The sequence below is a fragment of the Neophocaena asiaeorientalis genome, unplaced genomic scaffold (genome assembly GCF_003031525.2).
Source record: "Neophocaena asiaeorientalis asiaeorientalis breed wild unplaced genomic scaffold, Neophocaena_asiaeorientalis_V1.1 scaffold147, whole genome shotgun sequence".
Lineage (NCBI taxonomy): Eukaryota > Metazoa > Chordata > Mammalia > Artiodactyla > Phocoenidae > Neophocaena > Neophocaena asiaeorientalis.
In genome coordinates this window covers 526,566-541,179 of record NW_020173758.1, presented here as the reverse complement: position 1 = coordinate 541,179, position 14,614 = coordinate 526,566, and the positions used below count along the sequence as shown (strand labels likewise).

Sequence of the window (14,614 nt, the reverse complement as noted above, 5' to 3'; positions counted from 1 at the left end):
AAGTTGTTGGAATGGTTAAACAAGAAAGCTTTGAGAGCTAAAATCCCGTGCGGTTGTCAGCCAGGCTATTCTGTCTTTCCCTGGACCTAACTACACAGGAAGCGTCACCTGGTGGCTTTGTCCTAGTGTGAGTCTTCATGCTCCTACCTGACCTTTTTATTTGTTTCATTATTGTGTTTATTTATTTTAGAAACGGACATTTTTTAACAGCTGTGCATTTCCTATCCCTTTGTTTTCCTGTCGTGGTGCATTTCCTCACTCTCTGTGGTTGAACATTTCAGTTGTCTGTTCACGGTGCCCGGTGTGTTAGATGAAATGTATGGCAACGCCTTTGGCCTCTACCTCACTAACTCAACCAACTCAAACAGCCCCAAACTATTTTATCCAGTGGCTTTTTCCACGTGTTGGGAAACAAATCTTGAGTGTTATGGTCTAGATATGCCAGGAAATTCATTCTGGGATGTTTGCCCACATCCATTGGCATTTTCCAGAAGGAACCCCACGTGTCTCCAGGTCCACCAGCGGGACCACTTGAGACCTCATTTGGCATTCATCAGCCACTTTGTTCTCAGCCTGAGTGTGGAAGTCAAATTTCTAAGAGGCAGGATTGTAGAGGCCGTGTCTCTCAGGGTGTAGTGCTTTTCTTATCCCTGAAGACTCATCCCTCACATGTCCCGGGTGTATTAGTCAAAGTACAGTGTCCGCACAGAGTACCAGTCCCCTTTGATTATCAGGTTCAAGCAGAAAAAGAGATACTTTCTCTCTTTGCCTCCACTGGACATCCTTTCCCACTTAATAGATAATTTATCTATTACTTAATGTATTTGAATTAGAGCTGGAGAGGTCACAGTTGAAGAAGGAAGCCTGCTGCTACTGTAGCTTCTTCTCCCAAGGTAGTGTTTGATTTAGCTGTGTAAACAAGTGACTGCATTCTCCAGAGGTCTTAAACACAGCTGCCTGCCCTGGAGAGAGCCACACCTCTTCCGCCAGGGTGCACTCTGGTTCCTGGTGAGTATCAGCAAAACAACAAACAAGGAATTGTAGGATATGTGTGGGCTTCAAATGGCAGTGGTCCTGCCACCCAGATTTTGGCCACAGTGGTTGGGAACGGAAGGAAACAAGGAAACCTCTTCTCTTGCTTTACTGCCCTTGGCTATCCCAGGGCATTATAACAATCTTCTTTGATATTCTGAATTCTGCTTGCAAAATTTGCCCAGAATGGGCCTCTGAAGCATGAGACAATGAATTTTTAATCAGTGAAGATGCCCTTTGAATTTTTTTCCCAGTACTGGTGCTATTTTTATGCTGAGCCTCTTACACTAGCCATTACTTACCTACGTACAGTATTCTTCCTTAACAGCCATGGTCACACAGTTTCTCTCTGTGTAGAACCAAATAGCTTTTATAAACAGACTCTTTGGCATCAGTCTCATTAGAACCTACGATGTGTTAACTTACAAGCTAATCAGACCACACCAGATATGTCAAAATCCGAAGCCTTGGTTAAGGGTTTAGTCATTCATCATTGTCTCGCAAACACACTCATGTACACACTCTCATCAATATACATGCTCATTAGCCAAGATCTTAACTTCAGGGACCAGAACAAGTACCAAAAGGGAACGAGGTCATTTGCTGTTAGGCAGGTGGCCTCCCCATGAGAATGCAAGGGTACATCATGAGTCATACCTCAGTGGATGACCCAGGGACTTCTGACTCATGTCCACATCTGCAATTGCTCTGCCTTGACCTCAGGAAGATGTTCTGGATTAGCTTCATAAGACCTTCCTCTGGTAGAGTTGTCTGACTTTCACCTAAGGGCCAGTGAGCAAGCTAGTGAACACCAGTGGCTTAGGACCCACCCCACTGCCACCCTCCATTGCCCAGGTGGACACAGAGCTTTGGCTTCTGTCCGTTGCATTGTTCTAACTAGATGAGTTGCTATAGATCAGCTTGGGATGGGTTATGTTCCCAGCCATATTGTTTTTAAAAAATAACTGCCTTCTTCCCCAGACAAACAGCTGTCATAAATGAAAGGTAATCTGGCAGGGGCTTAAAAGCCACTAGACTCTTTTGATTTTCAAGATATTTTGCAAAAACAGTAATAAAAATGGTATCCATCAAGTCCTCATTCCTTGTGAAATAGTTTAGTATCCTACGTGGTTAAAACACAGGCTCTCTCCAGAGGAAGTTTGCTCATCATGCCTCTTAAGAGAGCTTGGAGTGATAATCGTAAAGTGGTTGTGATGATTCAAGGGGTTAATATAAGCAAAGCCCTTGGACCAGTTTTGGTCATATTGTGAGCCTGCAGTAAGCATCAACTTTTATTCTTACCAGGCAGCACTGGCTGGCCCTTCCCAAACAAGTTCATGTGATCTTTAGAACACACCTGTGAGGTAGGCGTATCTCCAGTTCGCAGATAGGGAAAGAGAGGCCACACAGTTAGGAAACAGCAGAGTGGGGATGGCATTCAAACACTACCCTGTACCATCTTTCCAAAGATGATAATTCAACTCTGAAAGTGGGTCTAATGTTTCAGGGTAAAAATGAGTGTTTGAGAACCTTTTGGTTTTGTTTTTCCAGAGAGTATCAGGGTACCAGTCAAGGGGGATGCAACAGGAAACATGACTGTGAATCAGCTGCCTGATAAAAGAGCCAGGATGGAGCCCACGTCATTGCAGGACTCAACGATATCACTGAAAACATCAGTGCTTATTCCAGTATAGATTTCCCTTTAAGACATGAAAGGAGAGTTCAAAGAGAATGGGCTAGATAGCTCGGAAAGTCACGTTATTAAAATGTGTTTGTTTTTATTAGCTTTTTTGCTTCACTGAGAGTTATACTCTTATTAACATTATATCAAAAATTCACCTTTCACTGATTTCTCCTAGTTTACCATCTGATTTCGGGTGCACAGGATTATGTTCAAAACACACAGTAGTAAAGTTATATTTCTTGCAGCTTTTGGGACTTCTAAATTTGAATTAATTCAATTCAGTAGACACTTATTGAGTCCCTTTCATGAGGAAATACTGTTCCAGAGACCTAATGAATAAGACATGGCCCCTGACCTCCGGGAACTTACTGTCTCTAGAGCTGTGCAGTAACCACATGTTGCTATTTAAATTTAAATAAAGTGAAAAAATCAGTGCCTCAGATGCACTAGCTACATTTCAAGTATTCAATAGCCATATGTGGTTACTGGCTACCATGTTGGATAGGGCAGAAATAGAACGTTTCCATCATTGTAGAAAGTTCTACTGGACAGTGCTGACCTACTGGACAGGGGCAAGAGATCTTGTTTAGGAATTCTGTTGCTCCGACTTTGTAGTTGGAGTATGGCTTACTTTTAGAGCAATGTGAAGGAACAGCAGTACCCTTCAGGCCTGACACTTGAAAACATGGATTCATATTCTGCTTCTGACCTATATTGACCTGGAGCAAGGCCCTAGGATGCCAGTTTCCTCATCAGTAAGCAAGCACATCAGACTGTAAGACCTCTCTATGACTCCGTCTGTCCAAGGGCCCTGTGATGCTATGAAGGAATTGGTAGAATACTGTGTGTGTGTGTGTGTGTGTGTGTGTCACAGCTAAAAGAAACTGCAGAGAATTTCCATCTCCCCAAGAACTTTCATGATTATTTTAGAAATTTAATTTCAGGTTCACTCTATTTGTCAATACTAAAACTATATATGCAGTCCTAAACTCGACAAACTGATTTAAAAGAAGAGAGAGATATATTATTTTAAAATAGAGAGATAAGTAATAGTTGTGCTCTCTTACTTTGCAAGACAGTCATGAGCACATGGAGAGCCTGTGGATCAGGCTTTGCCTGTGGCTCCTGGTGTGGGAGGAAGTCTGGGCCTAAGGTTGAAAAATGGGGAGAGAATGCAGGCTCTGCCACCGTCTAGCTGCGTGACCTCTGGTAGATCTCCTCTTCAATAAAATGAGGATTCCAGGTAACTCACAGGCTCTGTGGGAGAGTTAATATGTTCCTTTAAGCCTGTGTTACATCAACAGCCTTCTAACCAGGTTTCGTGCTCCCCCTTCCCACCACCAGTGATCTTTCAGAAACATGGTCTGATCTCATATGTCATGCCTCTGCTTAAAACCCTACAGTGGTTTCTTGTGGCTTTTTAGGGTTTGCCAGGAAACTCCTGATTTTAGCATAGAAAGCCCTGCATCCCATGAAACCTCTCAGTTGGCTGGTCACCCTGCAAACCCAGCAGGGCAACTGACCTGGTCCCCACCTGCCTTCTTAGTACACATCTCTTACCTCTCACCTACGTTCTTCTCTGTACATTGGCACAAGCTGGGGAGTGTTTGACAAAATGCTGATGCCTTGGCCCTGCCTCTTGAGAATCTGATTTCATTGTTTGGGGTGGGACTTGAGTACAGTTGTCCTTTTAAAACTCTGTGATGGTTCTAAAGCACAGCCAAGGAAGGGAACCACTATTCTACTCTTGCAGGTCTCCAGAAACCCTGCGAGCTATTCCCTGTGCCTGAGCTGACCTTTCCCTTGCTTTCTTCCCTTGGCTAATTCCTGCTGATTCTCATCCTGCTCAGGAGTCTCTTCCTCCAGGCAGCCCTCTGGGACACCCCCCCCCACCCCTCCACTGGGCTGCTAGACTACCCTAGGCTTGCTTTCACCAGAACCTGATCATTCTGCATTCTGATTGTTGGTTTACTCCAACCCTCTCCCTCATTAGGTCTGGAGTTTCTTTTAGTAGGAGATTTTATCTTTCCTCCTTGTAACCCCTGGAGCCAAGCAGGCTCTGGCACATTGCAGGCTCTCAGTAAGTATTCCATGAACAGATTAATCAAGACAAGGCCAGCTGATCTCTTGTGTTACATTCTAAGAAAGAAACATGGCACAATAGCCCCAGTGTGTTATAGAAACAGGAGGTTAAGGATAAAACACATCCAAGTACAATACAACACTTTAACAAATCTGTAAAAGTGGACAATTCCCAATATTCAAATTAAAAGAAATTCTTAGTTTTGCTCTTTTCTGGGTAATGATTTTTTTCTCTTCTGGGGGAGAAAAAAAAAAGACATGTTAGGAAATTCCTCCTCCATCCTCATTACCTGTCATAAAATTGTAACTGGGAATGATTTCCCTGATGAAATCACTTTGGCTTTCTGTTATTTTCTTTCTTCCTCCTTGTTCTTGCCTCAGCTGGCCATCCTTGTGTGTTTGCAGAGAGGCAGGAAGGTTTACCGCTGGGACTGTTTCTCTCTCTCTTTAAAACTCTTTTATTAGCAGGCTTTCTGATCTTCAAAGCAGCTTGTATCTGATGTGACCCCACTCCCTTGACTCCCCATGCTGGGGAGTGAGAGCTGGGAGTATTTTTGTCATTTTGACGACTTGCATACTTCGACAGCCCGATAGTGCGGTCCTCACTAAATCTGCAGGGATGAGAGCAAGTCAGCGTTCCTAAGCCCCCCTTTCACCCCCAAATCTAGACACACTGAAAACTTGACCCCGGAGTTAAGCAAACAGTAAGTTTATAGGTCTCCTTGCTTTTGACCCATCCCCTGGGGCAGCATCCCTGATCCTCTGCCATTTTTTTGCAGTTGAGTCTTTGCAGGTGGTGTACCTCAAACTCTCTCAACCTTTGTGATTATCCACAGTGCTTGATCCTGGATAAGTTTGAAAGCTACGATGATGAATTTCAGCTCACCCAACGAGCCCTGTCTCTGCTGGAGGAAAACAGGTTCTGGGCTGGTGTGGTATTTCCTGACATGTATCCCTGGACCAGCTCCCTACCACCCCATGTGAAGTACAAGATCCGAATGGACATAGATGTGGTGGAGAAAACCAATAAGATCAAAGACAGGTGATGTTTCAGGAGATCTCAGAAGGACCTGGGCATCCCCAGTGATGTATGAGGCAAGGAAAGGGGGCTCCTATGGGCTCTGGCCACCCGTCTCCTTCAGGGGCAGAAAGGTTACTCAGAAAGGCACAGAAGCACTTTGGTATCAAAGAACTAAGCTAGACAGTAGATCCTGCTAGTTGGTGGGACCAGGAGAGTTCAGCTACCCTGTCTTTACCCCCTCAACTCAGAGCTTGTCCCTGGCTGGCCTTTGTGCAATTTGGAGATGAAAACCTCTAGGTACTGAGTTATCTTCACATAGAAATTCTGCAAATGAGGTTTCACCAAAGTCCCTGGGAAATTACATTTGGTACAGAGTAGGGGATTGAGACTGGACTCAGCCTGTAAATCAATTAAATTAAGTTAAATCAGAGGAAGTGAGATATTTTGTAAAGCTCAAATTAGAGTACTCGAATGAAAGCAATTACAAATCGTGCTGTGGCTAATGTTCGTAATTGGGATTTAACCTGTGCACTGGAAAATAGAATCAGATAGTGTGGAAAGGTTCAGGGGAAAGTTTCAGGAGAGTGAATACGGAGTCCCCTCCTGCTTATGACCAATGAGTGAGCTGTCCATTCCCATTCCCATCCTTTGTCCCTCTCTCCGGTTTCTTCTTAGATACTGGGATTCTGGCCCCAGAGCTGATCCTGTGGAAGACTTCCGATACATCTGGGGCGGGTTTGCCTATCTGCAGGACATGGTTGAACAGGGGATCACAAGGAGTCAGGCCCAGGCTGAGGTTCCAGTTGGAATCTACCTCCAGCAGATGCCTTACCCCTGCTTCGTGGATGACTCGTGAGTCTGAGGTCCCAGTCCCGCTCCAGGACAAGTTGATCAGGTTGCTGGGGTGGGATGAGGTGGAGGTGCTCCCCAGGCTTCAGTCTCTTTGGAGGAAAAAAACCCAGGGCGTGGGGCCCGGCTCAGGGAGAATGGAGCTCTGATTGAGAAGCCTGCTTCTCCTTGACTCCAGGCAGGGTCACATGAACAAGTGGGAGAAAGGAGCTGCTGTTGTGGGAGGAAAAGGGAAGGTGAAAATTAAAGCAGGGGAAGTGAGGTTGGGGGAGGGGACAAAGGCTTTTAAAATTTCCACTACGTAGTATGTTTGGTATGTGGAAGGGTTCAGGTCAGAGTGTTTGCCCTGTGACTGCCAAAACAGGAAATTAGAACTCTGCATCACAAGTAGGTCCGGTTCCTAGGAGCCTTGGAATAATGCAGCTCCTTCCCTAATTAACATTCCCATGATGTATGCTTAATGAAAAGGTAGAGGGATGTGTTGGATGAGCTTGGGCCCTCCCTGCCTGCCCACCCCCGTCCCCAGGCCTGTACATTTGCTGGCCAGTAGCAAACTAAGCAAGTAGCCCACTGTTTTCTGAACATGCATTTGGGGGGGTGGTAGAGGGAGGGACAAAGAGGGAGAAGGGGCTGGGAGGGCTCATTTACTGTGGTGGATGGGGGCAGAAATGCTCCCAAGGACAGCAGCAGAGATCTGCAGTTGGCTTAGGGATTCAACTCCTAGAAGAAAACTGGGAAGTTCACCATAGTGTACGTGTGGGTTTGTGGGGATCAGGGAGGAGATAAACGTGCACAGCCTGTAAAAGGAAGAGTCAAATTGCCAGCTGGCAAGGTAGTAAAATAAAGCCCAGTATGGGTGTAACACCGCAGTGCAATCAGTTCTCCTTCGGCTCTACAGAAGACTAAGAGAGATAACAGGCTGTTCTGCAGTCAGTTTAAGTTCGGACAATAGGCAGAAATGGGAAATGGAGCCGGGGCAAAAGCCCAGCTCTACTTCTAAGATCAGAATAGGAGTAACCGGCAAGGAAGTGGGGTAAACAGTGCGGAGGCGTAGGGATTCTGGCCATTCAATGTGGGAGAGCCCTCTGGTGGCAGATCCCAGAAGGGCAGGCGTTATGAATTTATGGTTCTCTCCCTAGGGCCATCTTGAGTGAAACCCTCCCATGCTGGAATTGGGCCCTTCCTGTGACACCCAGCAGTTTTCAAGAAATAATAATCTCAAGGGCTTTTACTAGCACATCAAGCACAGGGAAAACATATGTAAAGTTCACAGTAGAGTAATTCCAGAATATCAACTCTGCCCTGCTTGCTGGAATGAATATCCATGGATGTACTCCACCAGTACATGGCTGGTGGAGTCAATGACTATTGAATCACTGATTGATTTGTTGCTGGGTCAGTTGCCTTCTGAAAGTGCCATACTGATTAGTTATTTTGTGCCTCTTCCTGTGTAACTGGGGTTTGATCCTCCTGGGTAGACAGTGCTTCACTGGCCAGTAGCAAACTAAGCAAGTAGCCCACTGGGGAGCCCAGTTATTGATCTCACCACCACCAGTTCCCTTTGTCCACCTTCTTGGACTTCAGTGTCAGTTAGCGTGTATCTACCTATTCCAGTCACATCCCACATCATCAAGTCTGCAATCCTTTCCTGGGAGATCTTACAAGAAGCTCTGTACTGTGTAACATACATAGTATGGTTTTATTTACACATTTCACTTAACAGAGCACTCATCTGGACTAAACAGAAAGCTGCCTGAGGTCTTATAAAGAACATCTATACTGTGTAACATACGTAGTACAATTTTATTTACACATTTTACTCACAGAGTTTTCATCTGGGCTAACCAAAAGGCTACAGTCTTGCTCTAAAGAAAAAGTAATCCTTTGGGGCAAAGTGCAATGTATCAAAAGAGTCAAGTCCATTGAGTGTCCGGTGGAGATTTTTCTGCCTTTCCCTCCACCTGGGCTTCGTTCTCAACGTATTCATTCAACAAACATTTACTCCACCTCCACCAGGTACAAGGCAATCTACTATTCTGCTTCTCTCCTCTTGCTTTAGGTTTATGATCATCCTGAACCGCTGTTTCCCTATCTTCATGGTGCTGGCCTGGATCTACTCTGTCTCCATGACTGTAAAGAGCATCGTCTTGGAGAAGGAGTTGAGACTGAAGGAGACCTTGAAAAATCAGGGTGTCTCCAACGCAGTGATTTGGTGTACCTGGTTCCTGGACAGCTTCTCTATCATGTCGATGAGCATCTGTCTCCTGACGATATTCATCATGGTAAGCCAGATGGAGAAGGTTCAGAAAACCTTGAATAATTTTATTCCTCCCACTTTTCTTCCTGTTAATGAACTCGTGCTTAGATTAGTCATCTGGCCACCAAAGATAGCATGACATGTAGCTGTCCGGCCATTTCAGCCAAGGTGGAAGACACTCAGAGAGACAGAGTCTTCCCCAAAGAGCCACTGCATCACAGCATCTTCCCTGCTCCCACTTCCTGCCTGGGGAACCACAATCTACATAGATTATCTAACCCCATTACGTGGACTATCTGGAAAAGCTGCTGTTAGCAGAGCCCAGCACAGGGAGATTGTATGTGCAAAGCGTTCTCTCTTTTCAAATACAGAAGAAATGAATCCAAGGAGTGTTTTCTTGGGATTACTGTCCCAACCACCAGCTGGGGTGGGAATGTGGAGAGCCTTTTCAGTGTATTAGGAGAGGAGATCTGGAATGTTTATTAATTACCATCATGGTCACACCATTCATGGCTTGACCAAAGAACATTCTGCTGCCTACAAAATCTCTAAGACCTCTCTGTTTTAAAGGGTGGAATTTGGAGTCCATCCTTTCTCAGTGACAGGAATGTTATAGGCGCAGATAGGATGCATAGGTCCATCCTCTGCAAACTTACAGCTCCCTTGCAAGTTAGACTTGTAAATAAAACATTATTTCATAACACACTGCTGTGCTTCATGTTTAACTCCTCCACAGTAGATGATCTTTTGTACTTGTTGAATGATGGGACATAAATTTAGGTAACTTTTTATATTTATTTGATGGGATTTAGTATAAGCCTTAGTCTTCAAGCTTTGCAGTCTTCTGATAAAGTGTCATCAAGCTTGTTCTGCCTCTTTACCATGATGATATTAAGAGTTCCTTGCACTAAGCAATATATGTGCTGATGCACAGATTCTGGCTGTGTCCCTTGTTATGCTGGATGATACCTGGTGCCTACCTGATCCAAGAATGTTCCATCACACATCCTGTCCAACCAACACATATCCAGTTAAACCAAATCCTGCCCCTTCTCTTTGCAGTAAAATGTACCAAGTCTGAATGGTTTTAGTTTAAGTGTTGCACTGAGATTCAGTGAGCTGTGGCCTTAGCCAAACCCTGTGCTAGAGCCCTATCAAAACCAATGCTGATGTAGAGGTCAGCCTGCTCAATCTGACCAGACCCAAATGTAGCTTTAAATACACGAAGGGTCCCAGAGTTCCAGAGATGAGGGGAGGAGCTGAGAAACTTACCTTCCTCTAGGGGTCCCTTGTTCCTTCCCATCCTTCAGTCTACTCCTTTCCCCACTACTAAGACATTTTGTGTCCTCAGAATTAAAGGAGTCAAAATGCATGAACAACTGACTTATGCAAAACTCATAAACATGCACGACATCTTGCAATGGCCCTGAGACTTGTTGCTAATAAAGTGGCATTGAGATTTGCCTTCCTAAGAATGGACATTAGGACTTCAAAGCTTTTAGGACGTGAGGTAAAGAATGTTTACTAAGAGTTTCTTGCACAAAGGGGTTTCTCCTTGTGGGAACCAGGACATTGTTCCAGTTTCCAGTGATGGCGGAAACAGAGCTTTCCACAACAAAATAGGATTTTCCTTTGAATGACGCTCTCATCTTTCCCCTGTCGTTCCTTCCCACCTCAACTATGCAGGAAAGAAGCTGGAAGCTGGGACAATGGAAAGGTTCCATTGTTACTCAAGCTGTTAAGAACAAAAAAGAAAAGTGGTCATCAGAAGAAGACAAGGCCAGTGAAATTGTTGGGTCAGCCAAATGACTTTCATATCTGCCTGAAGTCAGTGAGAAATTATACAGCCTAGAAGTTTGTAGGACTTTGCTTTGAGCTGAGATAAGAAATTAATTTCATTCTTCTGAGAATAACAATAACCATCTTAAAGTTCTTCCAGCCAAAAGCCACATGTTCAGTCAAGGTCTTGCTTTTATTGAGTTGCATGTGATTAAGGATGAGGAGTGAGCTTCCCAGGGTAATGTGGAGAGCGCTTTCACACAAAATCAGGAACCCTGAGTCTTAACCTTGACTTTTATTTAGATTTCCTCAATGTTTGCTTCTAGTTAAGCATGGCTCTCTTCCACCTCCTTTGCCGTTTGTTTTATTCCATTTTTCAATCTGTTCTGTCAGTGCCTGGCAGGCGTGAAAGCATGAATGAAGAAGAAACAGTAGCAGCAGGAGATAAGTAGCACAATTTTTCTACTCAAATCTTACATGCCCATTATATATTGCTACTTGGTCTCTCTTTTGTACTGAGAGAAACCCAGTGCTTCAGGTCACCACTACCAGTTAATCAGAACCAATTCAAGAGGTGAACCAGTTTGTACCTTTATGTTCCCAGGAAAAGAACAGGATGATCTATATGAATTTGGAGTTATGTGCAAAGGGTAAACATCCTCATAGGAGGATACCTCATAGGTAAAAATCCTACAGGAGGCCTATAGCAAAAGAGAACCAAGAAGGCCTAATAAATTTGAACATCTCAATTTATCCTCTAATGTAACTGGACAGCAGCTCACTTATTAAAAATACCTAGTTTGGTCCTATTTTCTACATAGCCAAAGTGATTGACCCACTAGTTAACATGAAAGATACTGAATATTGCCCACAGGTTCTACGAAATGTATTTGTATGATATTATGGGTCTGGAGGATTAATCCACTTCCAAATGATGTGGATTAACTACTGATATTTTTACCTATGTGAGAGGCAAATCTCAGAATATAAGTATTGGGTTGGCCAAAAATTTCGTTTGGGTTTTTCCGTAAGATGTTTCCGAAAGACCCGAACGAAGTTTTTGGCCAACCCAATTTAAATGATTAAGTTAGCAGGCCAGGCCCCAGGCAACATGTTAAAGCTTGTTGGATGGTCTCCCACCTCACTCTTTTGTTCCTCATCTACTCAGTATATCTCAGGAGCTACTGATGCTCCAAGACCCCCTCTGCAGATCTTCCTCCCCTGCTCTAGGCTTATTTCTCCACACTATCCCCTTCCCAAGGATTTCCTTAGTGAACACATAATAATTACTCAGTACTGATAGGTAGCTTAATATGTTACCTTCCTGGGGGAAAATGACATAATTAGAACTAAAGGAACTCAACACACTGAGTCTTAAATGTGGAAATTTGGACACCAACAGCAGGCTGATGGGAGAGATCCCTTTGGGGCAGAGGGCTTCTGAAAGCCCCAGAATCACAGCACAGAGGTCACTCCTGAGAGGGGTGGTGCCCCTGGATGTGGGTGGAAATTACTGACTCAAGTGGTCTCTTTCGTTTCAGCATGGAAGGATCCTGCATTATAGCAATCCATTCATCCTCTTCCTATTCCTGTTGGCTTTCTCCACTGCTACAATCATGCAGTGCTTCCTGCTCAGCACCTTCTTCTCCAGGGCCAGCCTGGCAGCAGCCTGTAGTGGTGTCATCTACTTCACCCTCTACCTGCCACACGTTCTCTGCTTTGCTTGGCAGGACCGAATGACGGCCGACCTGAAGCTGGCTGTGGTAAGGGACCCTGGGCTTACACCTAGAATGTGATGCATTCCATCTGAGGGGTATGTAGCAGTCTGAGAGGACCGGCTCACCCTTTGAGGGGATCCACTTTGCCTTTTGGCACAAAGGAACACAAGGTTTGAAGGCACAGGTACAAAAGAGGGAGCATTCCTCACCCTGAGCAACCTAAGAGTTCCTCCTCACCAAATCTGCTTGATTAGTCTGCCCTGGGAAGTAACTGAAAACCAGTTCAGCTTATGGGTCCCTTTGTGTATCCATAAGAGGAGGACAACTGGGCCCATTTCACTCAGGTTTTTTTCCCTAACATTTGAGAAGATTCATAAGGGAGGGAGCTTGCCCCCTAACTATTCTGTCCGGAAAGATGTTTCCGTAAATTAAAAGTTTTTGTTTGTCTCCAAAAGAGTTTGAATCGGAGCAGCTCTACAGTGTCTTTGTCATGTTCTACCAGTGTACCGGTGCCGAAATGAGCCAGTCAGGACCTCTTGCCAAGAGAGGTCTCTGGAAATTGACTCTGGATTGCCTGAGGGACCTCTTCACAATGCCCAAACAACACTGTCTTTTTCTCTAATTGTTTTCAAATGATCTGTTTACACCCTCTCATTAACCAGGCTAAATAGCTTCTAAGCCCTATAGGGTGAAAATTTCCTTGTCCTCCAGAATCTCCCTATCCGTACTTCTTTGTACAATGCAGTTGAGAAAGGACTACCACTGGCTTCTCATTGGGGAAAATCTAAGTCAAACTTGTTCTCACGACTCAAGCTTATTTGGCTCTAGTGTTGCCAGGGCATCTGCCTTTTATTTCTCATGTTAAATAAGAATTAATTGCTGTCATTTATGGCACCCAATGATCACAAAGGGCAAGAAATCCATATGATTCAGCCTGTAGGCAGAGCTGGGCTATCTTGGTATACTGCATAGACAGTTGGTACTTTGAAGCCACAACTAGTTTCTTGTGTGTGGGTCTACCAGGAAGCTATAGTTCTGGAAGCTCTGTGGACCAGGGCTGGGATGAGATTTTTTTTAATGGTTTTTGTGAACATATAGCTAGAGAATCCCTTCCTTCTTCAGAGAGACACTCTGAACACCACCGTGGGTCCTTCAAACTAGAGATGGGTCACCTAGCAGAGCAAGTGGGAATAACTCAACCCTCTGCATGTGCTTATGTGCTTTCTGCCATGCCGTGGACCACCTGTGGGGATGTGGCTGGGGAACTTCCTCTTCAGACTTCCTTCTGTATGCCACCTATTCAGTTACTTGGGCTCTCCAAGGAGAACCTAAGAAAATGATTGTCCCCGGTCTGGAGATGGGAAAAGGTGACAGTCAATGTAACCTGAGGGCTTTCTGGCTGACAGAGTTCAGGAGGTCATGAGACCATCCCTTGCCTAGCCCTCTAGCTTGCCCTAGAACACTGATGACTTTTTGGACACTTCTGATGGGCTTCTCACAAAGCAGTTCAAGTAAGCTTCTTTGTTCTACCAAAAACTGTAAGATCTTAAGAAAGAGGTAGGAAGAAGGGGGGAAAGTTAGGAAGATAAACATGAAGACCTTTGGTCCTTTGCTGTGTTATGCTATGTGGTTTTGTCTTCTCCTGTACACTACTCTGTTCCATTGGACAGGTGAGAGGTGGCCCAGTGAGTATTGGGTGGGGGTCCCTGAGGCCTGAAAGGTATTCCCAGAATTATATTCCTGTAGGAAGCCTGCCTTACCCACTCCCTGGGGTGGTCTTACACCTGGATACAACATAGATCCTCTTTTGGCCCTCCTTCCTACCTTGTAGATTCTGTTGGGTTGGGTAAAAGACCCTCTGCTCATCTTTCATGCCCTTTTTGCCCCACTGCAGAGCCTGCTGTCTCCTGTGGCATTTGGGTTTGGTACTGAGTACCTGGCTCGCTTTGAAGAGCAAGGCCTGGGGCTACAGTGGAACAATATTGGGAATAGTCCCATGGAAGGGGATGAATTCAGTTTTCTGATGTCCATGAAGATGATGCTTATTGATGCTGTTCTGTATGGCTTGCTTGCCTGGTATCTTGACCAGGTGTTTCCAGGTAAGTGTCCCCCTCCACAGGGTAAAGGTAATTAGGTTCTTCAGATCCCCAGCCTCCCTTTTTCATCTAGTTTAAATCTTATTCCAGTATCCC

At 44.8% G+C, this 14,614-nt stretch overlaps 1 protein-coding gene and 1 long non-coding RNA gene across 2 annotated transcripts in view; one reads left to right on the top strand and one right to left on the bottom strand.

Moving 5' to 3' along the window:
• Window positions 1-14,614, top strand: part of ABCA4 (ATP binding cassette subfamily A member 4) — a 128,896-nt gene that overhangs the window by 49,209 nt on the left and 65,073 nt on the right. Inside the window, exons 12-16 of the mRNA XM_024751258.1 lie at window positions 5,635-5,840; window positions 6,495-6,671; window positions 8,728-8,950; window positions 12,246-12,467; window positions 14,317-14,521. Of these exons, the coding sequence (XP_024607026.1) occupies window positions 5,635-5,840; window positions 6,495-6,671; window positions 8,728-8,950; window positions 12,246-12,467; window positions 14,317-14,521 (1,033 nt within the window). The remainder of the gene's footprint in view (window positions 1-5,634; window positions 5,841-6,494; window positions 6,672-8,727; window positions 8,951-12,245; window positions 12,468-14,316; window positions 14,522-14,614) is intronic.
• Window positions 2,786-6,872, bottom strand: LOC112403664 (uncharacterized). The gene is made up of 2 exons (XR_003003953.1): window positions 6,652-6,872; window positions 2,786-5,409 (listed from the first exon to the last, which is right to left on the bottom strand). It is a non-coding gene; the product is annotated as an uncharacterized LOC112403664 (long non-coding RNA).